The sequence below is a fragment of the Ranitomeya imitator genome, chromosome 1 (genome assembly GCF_032444005.1).
Source record: "Ranitomeya imitator isolate aRanImi1 chromosome 1, aRanImi1.pri, whole genome shotgun sequence".
NCBI lineage: Eukaryota > Metazoa > Chordata > Amphibia > Anura > Dendrobatidae > Ranitomeya > Ranitomeya imitator.
The window spans coordinates 713,515,312-713,534,331 of NC_091282.1; the positions used below are offsets into that span (position 1 = coordinate 713,515,312).

The 19,020-nt window shown below is 43.0% G+C and overlaps 1 protein-coding gene across 3 annotated transcripts in view; it reads left to right on the forward strand.

Annotated features, from left to right (window-relative positions):
- The window catches only part of PLEKHD1 (pleckstrin homology and coiled-coil domain containing D1), a 64,143-nt gene extending 48,241 nt beyond the window's left edge, over positions 1-15,902 (forward strand). For 2 of the 3 annotated variants that reach the window (XM_069732352.1, XM_069732357.1), the window contains 2 exons: positions 103-246; positions 12,006-15,902. In XM_069732352.1, coding sequence (XP_069588453.1) covers positions 103-246; positions 12,006-12,163 — 302 coding nt within the window. In that variant the 3' untranslated portion in view covers positions 12,164-15,902. Of the gene's footprint in view, positions 1-102; positions 247-11,216; positions 11,342-12,005 lie in introns of all 3 variants that reach the window. The other variant, XR_011314159.1, reaches the window with a different exon arrangement.
- Positions 15,903-19,020: the final 3,118 nt, after the last annotated feature.

The window sequence follows — 19,020 nt, forward strand, 5'->3', positions numbered from 1 at the left end:
ATTTTGTTCATTGAATCCATTCCCCTGTATATGAAATGCACTTGAGGAAGCACTGACTAACTGTCCTGAACATTTACTGTGTCTGATCTGAATTCTCTTTAGAGTTTTTTGAAGAATGCATCAGGAATTCGGAGATTGAGGCAATGAAGCCTGCAATAATGAAGAATTCTGTATACGTGCCAAGAGCAGCAACCAGACGCATCAAAAGCTGCCGCTTTCACCAACAGAGGCCAAATTTCTCTCACTGTGAGTCATTGACTGGCAGTATTTATTATAGGGAATGTTTAGTATGAATATCATAAATGGATAACCAGGAACTTGTGTGGGACTCCAAATACCAGCCATTGATAATATCTATCAACGTGCTTTAAAACCATTAATGTTCCTTTTAAGTATTAGTATAACTGCATTCATTTAGCCTATGACACTAATGTCCCAATTCATTAAGATTGGTGTTTTGTGTTTCGTTACTATTAATGAAGGGAGCGGTGTACTAAGAGCCGCAAAATTCATTAAGAAGCATGCGCATCTTAGTTACTGTGCGCCTGCGCCAAAAATATTACTCCAGCCTGGAGCCAACACACATTTCTGGCATCATTTACTTTGGTGATATAATGTATAGTGAATTTGTTATTTGAAGTGCATTAAAAAAACTGGGTTACTCCTCCTCACCACACTTGTAGTTTTGGTATGCAGTTGGACAAATTGACCCTGGCGGTATTAGGCAATAATGATCTTAATACGCCAAGTGTTCATGATGATATTTATCTTGAAAAACCAACTGAGCATAGTACAGTACAGCCAGCTAGACCTGTGCAGTTTGCCCCAAGAAAACTCCTTCCGGGGAAACCCAAGGTCGGGATTTACGGTTGTGCTATTTTAAGCGGATTATGTGAGTATAACAAGTATCTTATCTTGGATAAGTGAACCTTGATCGGCTGCCCTATGGTAATTGCTTTTTCACGGTAAATATCATTTTGAACACTTGGAGGATTACGATCATTATTGCTTAATAACGCCTGGACCGTTTTGTCCATCAGTATACCGACAATACAAATGTGATGAGGAGGAGTAATCCAGGATTTTTTTGGCACGTACTTCAAAGCTAAAATGCAATTTATTTTTCCTTTTGGTCTGCTTTTCTGACCTTCCCAGTCCGATCTTATATTATTATACGTTTGGAGTGTGCTTGACATTACTCAAAAATGGGATCTTTGTAGTTTACCTGTGTGTTCTTCAGGACCGATTTCTAAAACCTTGTGGAATTCATGCAGAAAGTACCATATCTTGTAAATTTGTGTAATTTTTCATTATACAAATAATACCATTTATTTGCTAAAGCCAGAATAAGGACACTCACTCACCAAAAAATGTAAAACCCTTTATAGTAGCTAAAAAATACATTAGATTTCTAAAATGTCATTCACACGGCACTTTTTTTTCCTTGCCTCTTTTTAAGTTGTTGAGCATTTGTTTTTTTTGTTTTTTAAACTACAGCTATTTTTTCAACTTTTTTTTGCTTTTACCAATTCATTCGAATGCATAAAAAAATCTGTATAAAAAACGCCTAAAAAAAACATGAAGAAAAAAAACATGCTGCAAAAAAGCACTATGTGAATATACCATAAGAGGGAAATTTCATTGCTAATGTTTCAAATAGATTAATCTGTAATAGTTTATCTGGTAATTGGATATATGTTTTATATATGTATAGTTTGTTCCCTTTTGGTCCTAAAATGGTTTAATTCATGGGAAATTTAAATAGATATACCGTATATACTCGAGTATAAGCCGAGATTTTCAGCCCAAAATTTTGGGCTGAAAGTGCCCCTCTCGGCTTATACTCGAGTCACGGTGGGCGGCAGGGTCGGCGGGTAATGGGGGAGAGGGCGCTGAGGTATACTCACCTAATCCTGACGCTCCCCCTGCCTGTCACACAGTCTTCGTTGCTGCAACTCTTCCCCTGTTCAGCGGTCACGTGGGACCGCTCATTAGAGAAATGAATATGTGGCTCCACCTCCCATAGGGGTGGAGCTGCATATTCATTTCTCTAATCAGCGGTGCCGGTGACCGCTGAGGAAGATGCTGCGGCACCGAAGACCGTGTGACAGGCAGAGGGAGCAGGATGCCGGGAGCAGGTAAGTATGTAATATTCACCTGTCCGCGTTCCACACGCCGGGCGTCGCTCTGTCTTCGCGTCGTTTTGCATTGACTGTTCAGGTCAGAGGGCGCGATGACGCATATAGTGTGCGCGGCGCCCTCTGCCTGATCAGTCAGAGGCGGAGCGGAGAGACGCCGGGACCGGACGCTGGGAGCTGCAAGCAGCGAGGTGAGTATGGCATTTTTTTTTTTATTGCAGCAGCAGCAGCAGCAGCAGCAATGGCACAGCTTTCTATGGCACAGCTATGGGGCAATAATGAATGGCGCAGAGCACTATATGGCACAGCTATGGGGCAATAATGAACGGCGCAGAGCACTATATGGCACAGCTATGGGGCAATAATGAACGGCGCAGAGCACTATATGGCAGCTATGGGGCAATAATGAACGGCGCAGAGCACTATATGGCAGCTATGGGGCAATAATGAACGGTGCAGAGCACTACATGGCAGCTATGGGGCAGGAATGAACGGTGCAGAGCACTATATGGAACATCTATGGGGCAATAATGAACGGCGCAGAGCACTATATGGCACAGCTATGGGGCAATAATGAACGGTGCAGAGCACTATATGGCAGCTATGGGGCAATAATGAACGGTGCAGAGCACTATATGGCACAGCTTTATATGGCACATCTATGGGGCAATAATGAACGGTGCAGAGCACTATATGGCACAGTTTTATATGGCACATCTATGGGGCAATAATGAACAGTATGGAGCATTATATATGGCACAGCTTTATATGGAGCATCTATGGGGCAATAATGAACAATATGGAGCATTATATGTGGCACAGCTTTATATGGAGCATCTATGGGGCAATAATGAACAATATGGAGCATTATATGTGGCACAGCTTTATACAGAGCATCTATGGGGCAATAATGAACGGTATGCAGCATTATATGTGGCACAGCTTTATATGGAGCATCTTATGGGGCAATAATGAACGGTATGGAGCATCTATTTTTATTTTTGAAATTCACCGGTAGCTGCTGCATTTTCCACCCTAGGCTTATACTCGAGTCAGTAAGTTTTCCCAGTTTTTTGTGGCAAAATTAGGGAGGTCGGCTTATACTCGGGTAAGTAACTTCTAATCTGTTTTCACATCTCCTACTTGAAGGAGAAATGCTAGTATTCATTATACGCATGAATTCGGAGGTTTTGTACCGTTTGGTCATTTGTATATCATTAATTTCTTCGATCCTGCGAGAAATACCATGGCTTAGTTTAAGAATATTTTCTATTTTGGGTTTCATTTAATTTAATGAGTTATTTTGTTCAAGAAGTGGGAGCTAGTTGTATCCAAAACCAGCAGTTTATAAATTGACAAGATGGGTTTAGGGAAGGATGATTTACATTTAATGCGTTTCTTGAAAAGGTTTTCTCTGATAACTTGGGCAAACCTTGTTGGACCCGCACCAATCAGCAAGAAGGGAAACTTTTATCCCCATTACAAAATGGAGCAACAGGTCTGGATTAGTTCTCAGTAGGGCGGCCGGAAAAAGCCAAATGCGGCTCTTTGTCACTTGCGAGTGTGACGCTTAGTCACTTCTCATGGACAAGCCTTGAGTCCAGATAGTCAAGGAGGTCAAAAGCCAGGAGGGTACATAATAAATATAAGAAAGAGACAAAGGTGTAGTCAAGTAATTGACCAAGGTCAAAATATCAGGAGGATAGGGGATCAGAGCAAAGGGGTTAAACAGAAGAAGGGTCAGAAAGAGATCCAAGGTCAGGTAATGAAAGATCATCAAGCAAACCACTAGGCACAGGGAAAACCAACCACACTCAGCTGAAGCTATGTCTGGCAGAGGGCTGGGAATAACAGCCCAGCTAAATAGCCAGGCACCTTCAGTCTCAGATTGGATGGTCGAGCTGTAAATCAAAACACCCGACAGCTCAGCAAGCCCCTGCACCACACTGGACACTGAGCTGTCAATAAAGTACTGACCAGATTCTGTACCAGATTCTGTACCAGCAACTGCATCCCAGATACACTGAGGGGTGGATTTGTTACAGTGAGCATGGACACTGCTGCTCCATTCTAAAGGGAAAAAACTTCCCCTTTCTGTCAATCTGTGTAGGTCCCACTGATCAAGAAGTTATTATCTATCACAGGATAACCACTTTAAGTCTTTAAAGAGAAATTACATTGTGGTTCAAGACAATTTGATCTATTGGGACTGTCTTGAAGAAAACATTGCTCTGTAATTTATTTGTAAGTTTCCAAAACTTATTAGAAATTATTGTTAGGATGAGAGCTTCACAGCAAATTGAGGGGAGAAAATGGGAATTTTATTGGTTAATGTGGTAGCTACCAATGGATTTGATCTCTTTATTTTCTTATTTTTATTTCTTCAAATTAGATTTGTAACATCTCCTTTACAGAATTATTTTTCTAGGTCTTGCCATAATTTCCAATGTGGTGTTTTATGACATTCAAGAATTCTGTTTAGGTTAAAAGCTTGTTGGTACTTTTCTGTATCTAGCACATCAATACCGCCATTATTCTTACTACTTATCAAGTGCCAATGTTTGATACTATGAAAGATGAATCATTCATTTCTTGAATTTGGAGAAACAATGAGGGGTAATCTCAGTTGGTAAAGTTTTCTAAAAAAAATTGAGAACTTTGGACATGATAGTCATTTCATTATTATTTTTTTGGGGCAATGTTTACAAATCTTTCAGTTTATTGCATAATGGGGTAAAACTTAAGTTAACATCTCTTTATGGATATCACAAATTTTAACACCTAGATAAGTACATTTTTTTGTCGGTGTGATTTATATGTGGAATTTGTAATTACATATATCCAAATGTTGTTTGGGTTTTTAAAAAAAAAAGTAGATTTAAAGGGAACCAGTCCGCAGGATTGTGCACAGTAACCTACACACACTGTCAGGTCGGCGCTGTTATACTGAACAATATGATACCTTGGGTGATGAAATCCATCTTGTTGTTGTTTCTTAATCTTTATTTTCAGTTTTGTGTTAATGAGATTCTCGTGCCCTTAGGTGAGGCTGGTGTATGTGGTGCTCTGATTAGATATTCATAATGCAGACTGCTGACAGGTCACTGCTCCCTCACTGACCTGCCCCTTAGTTTGCATAATGAATACCATCACATACTGAATTTAAAAAAAAAAATGCTTCTGGCAGCGCCATTTTCAAAATGACTTTTTTTTTCCTCGCTCAAGTAAATCTGCAAAAGGGATAAAAGTGCACCTTACACATGCGGTTATGCTGCAGCTCAGGTACCACAACTGGCACCTGCCTGCAGAGGCGTTTTTTTTATTCAGTATGAGATGGTATTCGTTATGCAAAGTAGGGGGCAGGTCACTGAGGGAGCAGTGACCTGTCAGCAGTCTGCATTATGAATATGGAGCACCAGCCAGGGCCGTGGGGTACTCGGGCCGAGTCTAGTGGTCGTTAAAAGGGTGGTCACGGTGGCAGCAACCCGGTCCGTGGCCCTGGGCGTCCAAGTTAAAGGGAAGGTCTTTAAAGGGGTTGTTTTGAAATAAAAATAAAGAATGTTCATGACGCCACCTGTGCTATTCGGTCATAGATGACCGATGCTGCTTAAGGGGTCCACTGGGGGTGATGTTATTGGAGCAATGATGGTGTGGCTTCCCACAGGTGAAGCTTAGTCCCCAGGGTTCCCAGTGTAGTAGGCAAAGATGATAGATGGTGTGGTGCCATAAAGAATTAGAGGAGACAAGGTTGCAGTCTCTTTACCTTTTACTGGTGGTTTACTGCCACAGTCCAGGGTACCGGTAACAGGTGATGGTGAGGTCCGGTCAGCCTGGAAGCGATTAGGAGTCCCCCTTTCAGGTGAGGTTGGAAGCCTTCCTTCATGCGCTGTAGTGTGAGTCCCTCGTTGCCTTTGGCTCCACACAAGGTCCTTTCGCTGTCCTATAGGTAGGACAGTACCCGCATGACAGGCAACACAAGCCTTTTTACAGGTGTCTCTGGTTACGACTCCGGGCTTTATATGTTGCTGTGCCTTCAGGTGTGGTTGTGGACAGACGACCTGAAATCTTCTGCCTTCCGGTTTCTGCTGTGGGGCATACAGTTGAAGCTCCCCTCCGGCTCCTCACTTCTCCTGTGCTTCTTCTCCCCTCACAAGTTCTACAGACTACTCTGTCTGACTCCTCCACTCCGGTCAGGAGCTGCAGAACCTCGTGTCTGCACGGTTCGAGCTCTCTTGCTCACACTCCTCTCTCCTCAGACTCCCTCCTCAGACTAACTAACTCCTCCAAGCCAGAACATATACATAGGGAATCTCCCCTGAAACTGGGTCTAGAGCTCCCCCTTCTGACCTGGAATCAGAACATGTTGCATGTATGTGCTACCTGTTAAAGGGATCCTCCTCGCTTCCAAGCATGGCATCACCCTCCCCGAAAGGAAGGCAACACCACTGTAACAACCGCTTCCTGGGGTTACACTCCCCCCCTTAAATCCAGTACTCCTGGACTGGGAAAGGAAACATAACAATAACAGGTTACATTATGCAAACATTTTGAAATGCATTTCAACAGGTTAAAAAAACTTTGTCTTCCCTTTATGGGAGGTTTCTTCCCTTGAATGTTGCAAAACATTATTTACAAAAAGTGCAAACATGTAAAAGGTGCAAATATTCTTCAAGCACACAAATAAACCATCAGCAACGCTTCTGTGCCACAAGTCGTGAGATCCCAATAGGGAGCACCTTAAGTGCTAACTATTTACAGTAAAGTTTTTAGGGAATTCACTGTACATTACCTTGCTGTCCATGTTAGGCTACTTTCACACTTGTGTTTTTTGGTTTCCGTCCTCGTGCAGCGAAATGACGTATTGACGACCTCTTTACAGGTGTCTCTGGTAACAACTCCAGGCTCTATATGTTGCTGTGCCTTCAGGTGTGGTTGTGGGCAGACAACCTGAAATCTTCTGCCCTCCGGTTTTTGCTGTGAGGCATACAGTCCCACACAGCCTCAGACTCCCGGTGTCCGTTTCCTGCACTTCAGTGTGGAGGGAGCTCAGTCGCAGCTCCTCTCCAGCTCCTCACTTCTCCTGTGCTTCTCCCCTCACACGTTCTACAGACACAACTCTGTCTGACTCCTCCACTTCGTTCAGGAGCTGCAGAACCTCGTGTCTGCATGGCTCCAGCTCTCTTGCTCACTCTCCTCTCTCCTCAGACTCCCTCCTCAGACTAACTAACTCCTCCCCCAAGCCAAAACATATATATATATATGTATATGTATATATATATATATATATATATATATATATATATATATATATATATATACATATATATATATATATATATATATATATATATATATATATATATATATAGTATCAGAAAAAGAAAAGCAGCACAGAAAAATAAATATATATATGGAAGCTCTCCTGAAACCGGGTCTAGAGCTCCCCCTTCTGGCCTGGAACCACCCTCCCCAAAAGGAAGGCAACACTACTGTAACAACCGGCTTCCTGGGGTATTACAAATATCTAATCAGAGCACCACATACCCCAGCCCCGCCTTAGGGCACGAGAATCTCATTAACACAAAACTGAAAATAAAGATTAAGAAACAGCCACAAGACGGATTTCATCAACCAAGGTATCGTTTTATTCAGTATAACGGCACCGACATGAGTGTGTAGGTTACTATGCTTAACCCTGCTGACAGGTTTCCTTTAAATCTATACTACATAATCGTAAACCAGAATAAAGGACGTACATGGAGAAACATCCAATCAGAGAATGAGAACTCACAGCATTTTTCTACAAATTAAAAAAATAAATACCGTATATACTCGAGTATAAGCCAAGGTACCTAATTTTACCACAAAAAAACTTATTGACTCGAGTATAAGCCGGGTATGCATTGTCCCCTCATCCATATCCTGATATACATGGCCTCCTCATCCCCATCCTTGTATGCATGGCCCTCTCATCCTCATCCTGGTCTGCATGGCTTCTCATCCCTATCTTGGTGTGCATGGCCTCCTCATCCCCATCCTGGTTGGCATGGCCCTCTCATCCCCATCCTGGTCTGCATGGCTCCTCATCCCTATCCTGGTCTGCATGGCCCCCTCATCCCCATCCTGGTCTGCATGGCTCCTCATCCCTATCTTGGTATACATGGCTCCTCATCCCTATCCTGGTCTGCATGGCCTCTTCATCCCTATCCTGGTCTGCATGGCTCCTCATCCTTATCCTGGTCTGCATGGCTCTCCATCCCTAAAATAGTATGCATGGCCCCCATGAAAAACATTAGAAAAATAAACCATCCTACTTACCTTCCTGCGCTCCCTCGCAGAGTCTTTTTTCTGATGCCAGCAGCTGATTTATGCTTGTAAGCAGTGCATGCCAGTGACTTCATATGCTGCTTACAAGCAGAGGACAGCTGCCTGAATACTCACTGCTCTCCACACCAAGACTATATGTGTGGAGAGCAGTGAGTATTCATTGCTATTTAGTAGCACGCACAGTGTTAACAACAACCGGCAGTGGCTGGGTGATTACATGTGCAATACTTAAGAGAATGAATATTCACTGCTCTCCATGCCCATGGGAGTGGAGAGAAGTGAATATTCATTTCTCTTAAAGGGAACCTGTCACCCCGAAAATCACAATTAGGTAAGCCTGCCGGCATCAGGGGCTTATCTACAGCATTCTGTAATGCTGTAGATAAGCCCCCGATGTTACCTGAAAGAGGAGAAAAAGACGTTAGATTATACTCACCCAGGGGCGGTCCCGCTGCTGGTCCGGTCGGATGGGCGTCTCTGGTCCGCTGCGGCACCTCCCATCTTCATTCCAAGACGTCCTCTTCTGATCTTCAGCCATGGCTCCGGCGCAGGCGTACTTTGTCTGCCCTGTTGAGGCTTCTCTGACCTTTCCGGCGCCTGCGCACTGCAGTACAAAAAAGTGCTGAAAATCTCAGCTTATACTTGAGTATATACGGTAAATAAAAACGTAAAAGAATGTTACAGATTTAGCCCAGACATGAGCTCTCGCTATGAAAGCCTTCTGTTCCGCATGCTTATGGGGGAGACAAGATGGTATGTTTTCACTTTTATCAGTTCATGGCCTCTAGGAGGATTTGGCTTTAGGATTTGGATTTAGGATTTCATAGCAGAAGCTTTGTGACCACTCTCTCTCTTATTTGACAGCAGCAGGCAGTGACCCTGACAGGTGGGTTCACAACAAGCTTTGGCAGAAAAGTGTCAGATTATCTCACTGTAACCCTTTTCATGCCAAATCTACTGACTCATCAACTCCAGTTTCATCCTTCAGTTTTAACACGAAAAAGCCAATTTTGTGTGTAAGAGTTTGCATCCAAAATGGCATCATAAAAGAGAATAAATATTTTTTTTATCTTTATTAAAAAATGGGTTGATTTAATTAGGGTGTAGGGAATCACGCTGAGCAATAGGCAGCGTTCACGCAGGCACTGGATTCTTGTGTCAAAACAATGTGACGTTTATTTACACAGGTTGCTCAGTACCAAAACAAAACTATAAATATAAATCTCTAGCCTTGTCCGAGCACTAACTAAACAGTATAGATCCTGGCTAGATCAGACACTGCTGAGTTAGCCCTAGTTCGGTCCCACAAAATAGCTATCCTCCACAGCAACCAGTGATACTTGTGGTTTGGTGCAGTTTCTTCTCAGAGAGAGTCTCTGGCTTGTCTCTCTCTTCAGCTCCAACACAATCCATTGTGCTCACGTTCCCCCAGCTGACTGACTGAAGTGAGCACCTAAGCTGGTTATATGCAAGTTATCCAGGTGAACCTGATCAGAACCTGTAGAGCTAGGATTCAACGATAGCCTACCTGGCTTTGCTACTTACCCCCTAAAGCTTGTGGTTAGCACCATCTGCCAACACACAGAGTCTACAGGGCTTTAAATTCACCCAAATTTAAAGCTCATGCTCCAAGAACATGCCCTTATTTTTGCCAAGATCTCTTCCCATTTCTCTGGGGTATTTCTCCCTGCCTGCCACTCTCTCAAAGACTGTCAGGCAAGCTTCAATATCATCCTCCAGAGTAATCTTCTACAAGGCCTGACACGGATACTGCCACGTTGGCTAGCGGAAAGTGCAGTCTCTGGCCCCGATAGCTTCTATCAGGGGAGTCATCTGGTGCTACACCTGAACCAATTGCTTAACAAGCTCCTCCATGCTTTCAGACTGTGTTTTCAATGCTGTTGCTGCCTTTACCGAAGACATTTAAACTTGAAACTGTATTCACCTGTGCTCTCTGGGCCTTCTAATAGATAGTGTTCACACAGGCACTGGATTCTTGTGACATTTATTTTCACTGGTTGCTCAGTACCAAAACAAAGCCATAAGCCTAAATCCCTAGCCCTGTTCAGGCGCTAACTAAACAATATAGACCCTGGCTACTTCAGACACCACTGAGCTAGTCCCCATTCGGTTCCACAAAACAGCCATCATCCATAGCAACCAGTGATACTTGTGGTTTGCTGCACACGGCCTGTGCAGTCTCTTTACAGAGAGGCTCTGGCTTGTCTCTCTCTTCAGCTCCAACACAATCCAATCTGCTCAGCTTTCCCCAGAAGACTGACTAAGGTGATCACCTAGCCTGGTTATATGCAAAGTTATCCAGGAGCAGAACCTGTAGAGCTAGGATTTAACCCTACCTTGCTTTGATACAAGAGGTTATAATGTACTTTTATGTTGATGGCCTATCCTTAGGATAGGTCATCATTATCAGCCCATTGGTGGTGCAACACTAGGCGAGCATAACCAACGATCAGCTGGTCTTGATGCCAGTGATGGATGGATGTAATCAGATAAGGAGGGGTACTGCACATGAGCCCCTTTTTGTGTGAATAGGAGTAGATCTGCAGTACCCCGCTGTGGCTACCGGTACTATACAGTTGACAGAGCTGTGTTGTTCCGGTAAGTAACTGATCACATCCAGCCACCATCTCCATCACTTGTTCCCATCTTACACATGATTACGTTGTAATGCAATAACTACGTTTGTGACTTGTCCTTACCATCCTTTCTGACTTGTCTCCTAACAAGAAGAATTCTCTTGAAACACCAGTAAAGAAAGCTAGTCTATTGTAACAGCAGTGACCGACTCACTCCACTCCTGGAATAAGGGCACCCTCCTATACTGACCTCTGCTCATACAGGACAGTGCAAGATGGGTGAGGAGTATCCAACTAGTGAATTTTTATTTCCTTGCAGTGAGAGAAGATGAGTGTGTTTTTTTTTTTTTTAACTTTTCTTTAAAACTCACTGGCGAGCTCGTGTAATTAGGGTACGCAGACTAGTTATAAAGGAACTTAGAAGGTTATTTCCATTTTCAGAAAAGAGGATTGTTGTATAATGCTTGTAAATACAAGCAATTTTGCAATTTGCAGCTTATTCAAATTTTCAGTTGTTCTTGAGATATTGACGCTTTTCTTTTGTTTGTAGCTTGTTGCCATGGAGACAGACCACTGCTGCAGAACATTAGAACATGTACAGGGCTAACAAGGTTTTCACTATTGAGTTTATAAGCATTGGCCAGGATGTTACCTCCCAATCTGAGCCAACTTCAGCACAATGCTTAACAACTAGACAGCAACGGTGGTCGGTCTCTTAGGAAAATAACCATTTATGAAGATGTGATTGACTTTTTAAGCTGCCACAAGAAATTTTTGGGAACTGTTATGGGGCACTCTAGCTGTTATTATGGACAGTCTTATTTATAATGCATGCAAAAGTATAACTGCAGGGGCATATCAGCATCTTCATCACTTTTCTGTTGTGCTACTTTTTACCATTGAGCCCCCTTTTTTTTTGACATTCACCCTGTCTGTTTTGCAGTAAGGCACTCGCACTCTTTCTTGATGTCTCCGGCTGAGACCACCGACATCCAAAGCCTCAAAGAAGCCGCCAGAAACTTGACAAGAGAGAAACATTTTCGGGAAACTCTCTACCAGATCATCACTCAGAAGGAGCCTTCACAAGGACATGACAAGTGACATCCATTCACCATGAGGATTGTGCCCACATAAAGCCCTTTCTAATATCGGCATCTACCTGTGAACAGTGTGTGCAGTTTTTCTATCAGTGTTTAGAATATTGCTGCCAGGCTTTCATGTACATCACCACTGTGTCTGCATGTGCTGAGAAATGCCCCCTAACACACAGACAAAAGTACAGCTTCAACACAGCTCTGCCTCCACCTCCTAACATGGATCCTGTCCTTTGTCACCCACAACATCTGCCCTCTCCAAGTGTCATGTTCTCTTCCAACACCCATTATCACCATGTCTCTCAAAGACTGTGCCATTAATAGCACAAACTGTAGTAAACTGTCAAATATTTTTTAAATCTTGTATCATGATATGGTGTGTCCTGCAGCATTACATGGCCTATAAGTCGCCTTACACTGGCATGTCATTCTCCACAAGAAGGAACGTTAACCCTTAGACCACAGTCAGAGTCCCCTCAAACAGCCAAATCAGATCTCATGCTTTGCACTCAGTAGCGGCAGCATCCTGAAACACACGTGTCTGCAAATTGAAATTCTGCTTTGGCTTTTATTCATCTAAGCCATGTAGCAAGGCTTGTTAAAGGGTCGATATTGACGTTTAAGATTGCTACTTCCATTAGATGGCATTAGAGTACAAGTTCTCTTCTACTCTGAAGAGGCAACTTGCATATTTTATTTTCCAGAGGAGCATGCATGGCTTATAAGTCTCCTTACACTGGCATGTCAGGCATGTCACTCTTCACAAGGAGAAACATTACTTGTTAGACTACAGAGAAAACAAACAGCAATGGAGGCAAGATATCCTTCCTAATACGATGCATCATACAGTTGCCGAGATATGGGCCTTTTTATTTGGTGCTAATTTTGATTGTCTTTTCAATGACCCCTTCGGCATAAAAGAACCACAACTGTCATGATCCAGATGGAGTTTTGAGTCCTGTTTTCCCTTTTTCCCGGTCTAGTCATGTCAGGGGTTATCCTTTCTCAGCCTCAGTTCGAGTTCAGGTTGGCTTTTTATCTCCGCTGTGTCCTGCAGACCATGTCAATTATAGTTTTTGCCTAGTGCTGATGTAGCTGACTCTGATTGCTCTGTTTTGTCCTGTTGTGTTGCTGTCTGAACCCGTGTCTCTGTTTTCCCCTATTCCTGTCTTGACTCAGTGTTTCCCGTTAGTGTGCTGACTCCCTGGTTTTGACTTGGCTTGTATCTTGACCTGGTTCTGTCTTTTGTCTTTTGGCTAATCCGCTCCTGACCGTTACTGACTCCCTGGCTTGTCTCTGACCGTGAGTTTGCTTATTCCTTTGGCACTGCGCTACAGTCTAGGATTTGACCTGGCTTGTTTGACTATTCTGTTGCCACCTGTGGTAGCCTCACTGCTGCACTGCAGGCTAGCTCTGTTTAGGTGCAGTCCTGCTTCCACTCTACTGCCATCTAGTGGAGCTTGCACCTACCTGCATTGCAGCAGCATGACAACAACCATAAAATTTAGCACTAAATAAAAAAGGCCCATATCTTGCAAACCGTATGATGGATTTTAAAACAAACAAACAAAAAAAAACAGCACAAATAAAATAAAATTAAAAAAACTGGTTCATTTTGATCTTGTGAAAAATCCTCCTTCATTTTAGTAGATGTTAATATTTATCTATTTTGCCCCTCCCGCAACAGAGAGCTAGTCAGGAAAATAATTTTAAGGCCAAATGTTTCCCTGTAAGGGGATGACTATAATAATTCTCCATTGTAATTACTCCATAGAAGAACATGCCAAATCTTACCTATCTGGAGCCACATGACTACTTTGCTGAGATAGGGATAGGGTAGTAAACCATAGTCACAACTGACTCTATAGAAAAAGTAGGCTCTTTCTAACTTTTTTAGGCCGACACTTACCGTATATTGAACTGTTTGGCCCTGCCAAGTATCTGTGCTTCGTTTGGTTAGTCATTTTATGCTGACAGCCTCTCTTTAATTAATTTTTAGGTAGGTGAAAACATTTATATGTATTAAGCACCCCCCTAGTCGTGTCTGCATGTAGAGGTATTATATCATTTAATGACAACCTATCACTTCCTAAAACAAATTGAGTTAAATATCTTGTAAAAATCCCTGAGCTTACCTCATTCTGTTTTAGTTTTCCATTTTGCTCTACCCCACTATATTTCAAAGATAATCACAATTGTTTTTTTTTTCTGGTGTGTATTTTGTGAAATCTCTGTTTGCAGAACAACTGGGCTTTTCTTTAGAGTCTTCTTTCCTTGGTGGCGTGGTCTTTTACCCTCTCCTTCCCAGACACTGTCCATCACAGCACAAGTCTGCTAGACTGCTAGATCAGCTGCAAACTGTACTTGGCAGCATCTGGGATGGAGGGGTCAAAGCCCACATCCATAAAGAAGACTTTAAAGAAAAACCCAGTTGCACTACAAGCAGAGATTTCACATACCGTGCTCCAAAGGCAACAATGAGAATATCTCTGCAATGAAGTGATGCAACACAAAATGGAAAAGATTGTTAGAATCAGGGGAACTCAGGGATTTTTTACAAAATATTTAATTTCATTTCTTTGGAGCCACTGACAGATACTCTGTAAAGTGTAACCTTCATTTCAGGAATACTTGCAGCAGAATGTCTGTGTCTGCCTCTTTCCCCCTCCTCTCCACATAGAATTACATGAGCACCAACTGTCAGCAACTATTTCAGTAATGCGAAAGTTTGCATTCACTGAAGACAGATGCTACCCGTGAATTGAGAGTAAATGTTCAGGCCAGGAGAATGGAGCAGATATATAACAAAGTTTCTTATCTTCACATGTATAATTGATTTATGGGGAAAAAATAAAACAACGGTTACTCTTTAACAATAAAAACAAATTATTCTTCCTTTCCTTATTAGTGAATGGGATGTGCAGCTTAGGCATGAAGGGGGTTTTATATTCTGTAATAGAATGAAACAGGATAGTAGAAAGAAGGAGGGTGGGGGCAGATCCATTGAACTTGTCTATCTATGCCTGCCAAATTAAATGGACCATGACCCAATTAATAAGGTAAGATATCTTGGAAGCGCTACTCCTTTTACTGCCTACTCCTAGGGAAGCATAATCTTAGTGATTGATATAACTGTGTGAACTTAAAGTGCTTTGCGGTTGAAATTTTTTTATCTTCTATCCACAGGACCCCCACCACTCTGTAAAATAGGGTCCTGAGACAATAGTCCAGGGAAGATTAAATTGAATAGTGGTCACTCTATTAGGTACTATCAATTCAGTATCTGGCAGAAGGCGCTCTGATGTCTTTGTCACATTCAACCTTGGGATGAAACTGAATGGAAGGAGACACAAATTAGATATTAGAAAAAGCTTTTTGACAGTGAAGGGGATCAATGAGTGGAACAGGCTGCGGCGAGAGATTGTGAGTTCTCCTTCAATGGAAGTCTTCAAACAGAGCTGGACAGACATCTGTCTGAGATGGTTTAGTGATTCCTGCATGGGTGTTGGACACGATGACCCTGGAGGTCCCTCTAAGGCCTGTCCCACACGTCCAGATAATTCCGGTATCAGAAAAATCGGTACCGGAATTATCCGTGTCCGTGTGCTCACGTGGCAGTGTGGCACACGTGCGGCAGCGGTGTGCCGTCCGTGTGCCGACTGGGTACCACACACACCGTGCAGGAGACAGCGCTAGAGTTAAGTGCTGTCCCCTGCTTTGGGTGCTGAATCCAGAATTCATTCCTCCTTCCCAGCAGCGTTCGCTGGAGAGAAGGAATAAAAAATCTTTTTTTTTTTAAATTTTTGTTGTTAAAATAAAGTTCCTGGTTATCTCCCCCCTCCCTCCTCCTGTGCGCCCGCCCGCTGGCATTAAAATACTTACCCAGTTCCCTCGATGCTTCCATCCTCTCAGCGTCGCAGCTCTTCCTGTATGAGCGGTCACGTGGTGCCGCACATTACAGTGATGAATATGCGGCTCCACCCCTATGGGAGGTGGAGCCGCATATTCATCACTGTAATGTGCGGCACCACGTGACCGCTCATACAGGAAGAGCTGCGACGCTGAGAGGAAGCGCCGAGGGAGCTGGGTAAGTATTTTAATGCCAGCGGGCGGGCGCACAGGAGGAGGGAGGGGGGAGATAACCAGGAACTTTATTACAACAACAAAAAAAAGATTTTTCATTCCTTCTCTCCAGCGAACGCTGCTGGAGAGAAGAAATTAATGGGGCTTCAGCACCACAAGCTGGGGGGACAGCGCTTACTGTAGCGCTGTCTCCTGCACGGCACACAGACTGCACATGGACAGCATCCGTGTGCGGTACGTGTTTTACACGGACCCATTGACTTTAATGGGTCCGTGTGATCCGTGCATTCCCACGAACACTGACATGTCTCCGTGTTTTTCAAATGGACACACGGTCTGTTAAAACATGCTGACATGTGCAGGGACACATTGATTTTAATGTGTCTACGTGAGTCAGTGTCTCCGGTACGTGAGGAAACTGTCACCTCACGTACCGAAGCCACTGACGTGTGAAACTGGCCTAACTCTATGATTCAATCACCTCTGGAACAAGAGCTTGAGATCTTATTGATTGATGGCCTCCTACATTTATGTAGATAGGTGACCAGGGCTTTTTTTGTGGGCAGGATATTTGATGCTCTACATTAGAAAAAATTAATTTTTCAACTAAAAATGAAATGGTGTTGAAAAGTTGCTTAGTCTGCAATGTTCATGTTCACATTTATAATACATTCTAAGAACACTTTTTTTGCTCACATTGCATTTACTTTGACCACACTGTCTTTTCCATATCTCTTTTATTTACAGTGATAATGTAGAGAATGTAGTGAAGTTTTCCTAGACTAATCTCAGTAGATGTTTCTTTAATTAAAAAAATAAAATAAAGCATTTTCTGGGTCAGCAGAATGTTTCATGTTTTACTTATATCAAGCAAAGTGTTAATAGCTGCAAGGTCTAGGGATATGTGATGTACTGCTACATCAGAGAAGAAAGGAGAGCCATTTCAAGTATTCTTACTGATGGGCATTTTCAGTGCTAAGAGCCAGTTTTGTAACCATCACTGATATAACCCAAAAAGAGTATTTAGAGGCACAAAGTCAATCTTATAAAGAAAATACTTTATTAAGCAAATAAATCACATGTAACAACACAAAACAAATCCACATATTTTCAAAATACAAGTGCCATCGATAAATAAGATTTAAAAAAAAAAATATAGACACATTATTGGAAATCTCAAAAGTCAATAATAAACAGAAAAACAGAATGTATCAGGACACATGACTGAAAGGTACAAGAATCAATGAACGCATGATTGGGAGGTTCAAAAAAGGAGTGGTGTGAGGGGGTTGTGGTATGTCCCTACATGATCCTTTATGTGATTGAGTTTTTGTACCTTCCAATCATGTGTCCTGATTGGTGTTGAGCATTCCGATACCGCAAGTATCGGGTATCGGCCGATACTTGCGGTATCGGAATTCCGATACCGAGTTCCGATACTTTTGTGGTATCGGGTATCGGTATTGGATCCATAGTAATGTGTAAAATAAAGAATTAAAATAAAAAATATTGATATACTTACCTCTCCGGAGGCCCCTGGACATCACCGCTGGTAACCGGCAGCCTTCTTTGTTTAAAATGAGCGCGTTTAGGGACTCCCATGACGTCATGGCTTCTGATTTGTCGCGTGCCGCTCATGTGACCGCCACGCGACCAATCAGAAGCCGCGACGTCATTCTCAGGCCCTAAACTCCTCATTCTAGGAATTTAGGACCTGAGGAATGACGTCGCGGCTTCTGATTGGTCGCGTGGCGGTCACATGAGCGGCACGCGACCAATCAGAAGCTGCGACATCATTCCTCAGGTCCTAAACTCCTCATTCTAGGAATTTAGGACCTGAGGAATGACGTCGCGGCTTCTGATTGGTCGCGTGGCGGTCACATGAGCGGCACGCGACCAATCAGAAGCCGCGACGTCATTCTCAGGCCCTAAACTCCTCATTCTAGGAATTTAGGACCTGAGGAATGACGTCGCGGCTTCTGATTGGTCGCGTGGCGGTCACATGAGCGGCACGCGACCAATCATAAGCCGCGACGTCATTCTCAGGTCCTAAACGCGCTCATTTTAAACAAAGAAGGCTGCCGGTTACCAGCGGTGATGTCCACGGGCCTCCGGAGAGGTAATTATATCAATATTTTTTATTTTAATTCTTTATTTTACACATTAATATGGATCCCAGGGCCTGAAGGAGAGTTTCCTCTCCTTCAGACCCTGGGAACCATCAGGATACCTTCCGATACTTGGTGTCCCAGTGAATTGTATTGGTATCGGGTATCGGTATCGGCGATATCCGATACTTTTCGGGTATCGGCCGATACTATCCGATACCGATACTTTCAAGTATCGGACGGTATCGCTCAACACTAGTCCTGATATATTCTGTTTTTCTGTTTATTATTGACTTTTGAGCTTTCCAATTGTGTCTATTAGTGATGAGCGAGCACTAAAATGCTCGGGTGCTCGTTGCTCGGGTCGAGCAATTTGTAATACTCGGGTACTCGGCCAGAACAACAAGCCCAATGTAAAAGGGAAACCCGAGTATTTTTACCGTGATGCCCCCGGGGGTCCTTTTAAGGTCTAAAAACATCTGAAAATGATGGAAACACTGCTCAAATGACACGGGAACATCATAGGGATCGCCCCTGGAAGCATTTCTGACTTCTAGGTCACAGCTGTAAGCAATGTTGTCAGAGTTTTACGCCATTTTTACAGGTGCACCAAAAAACATACAAAACTGAAATCAAAATGGATTTTGCTGGGAAATATGTTAAGGAACAATCT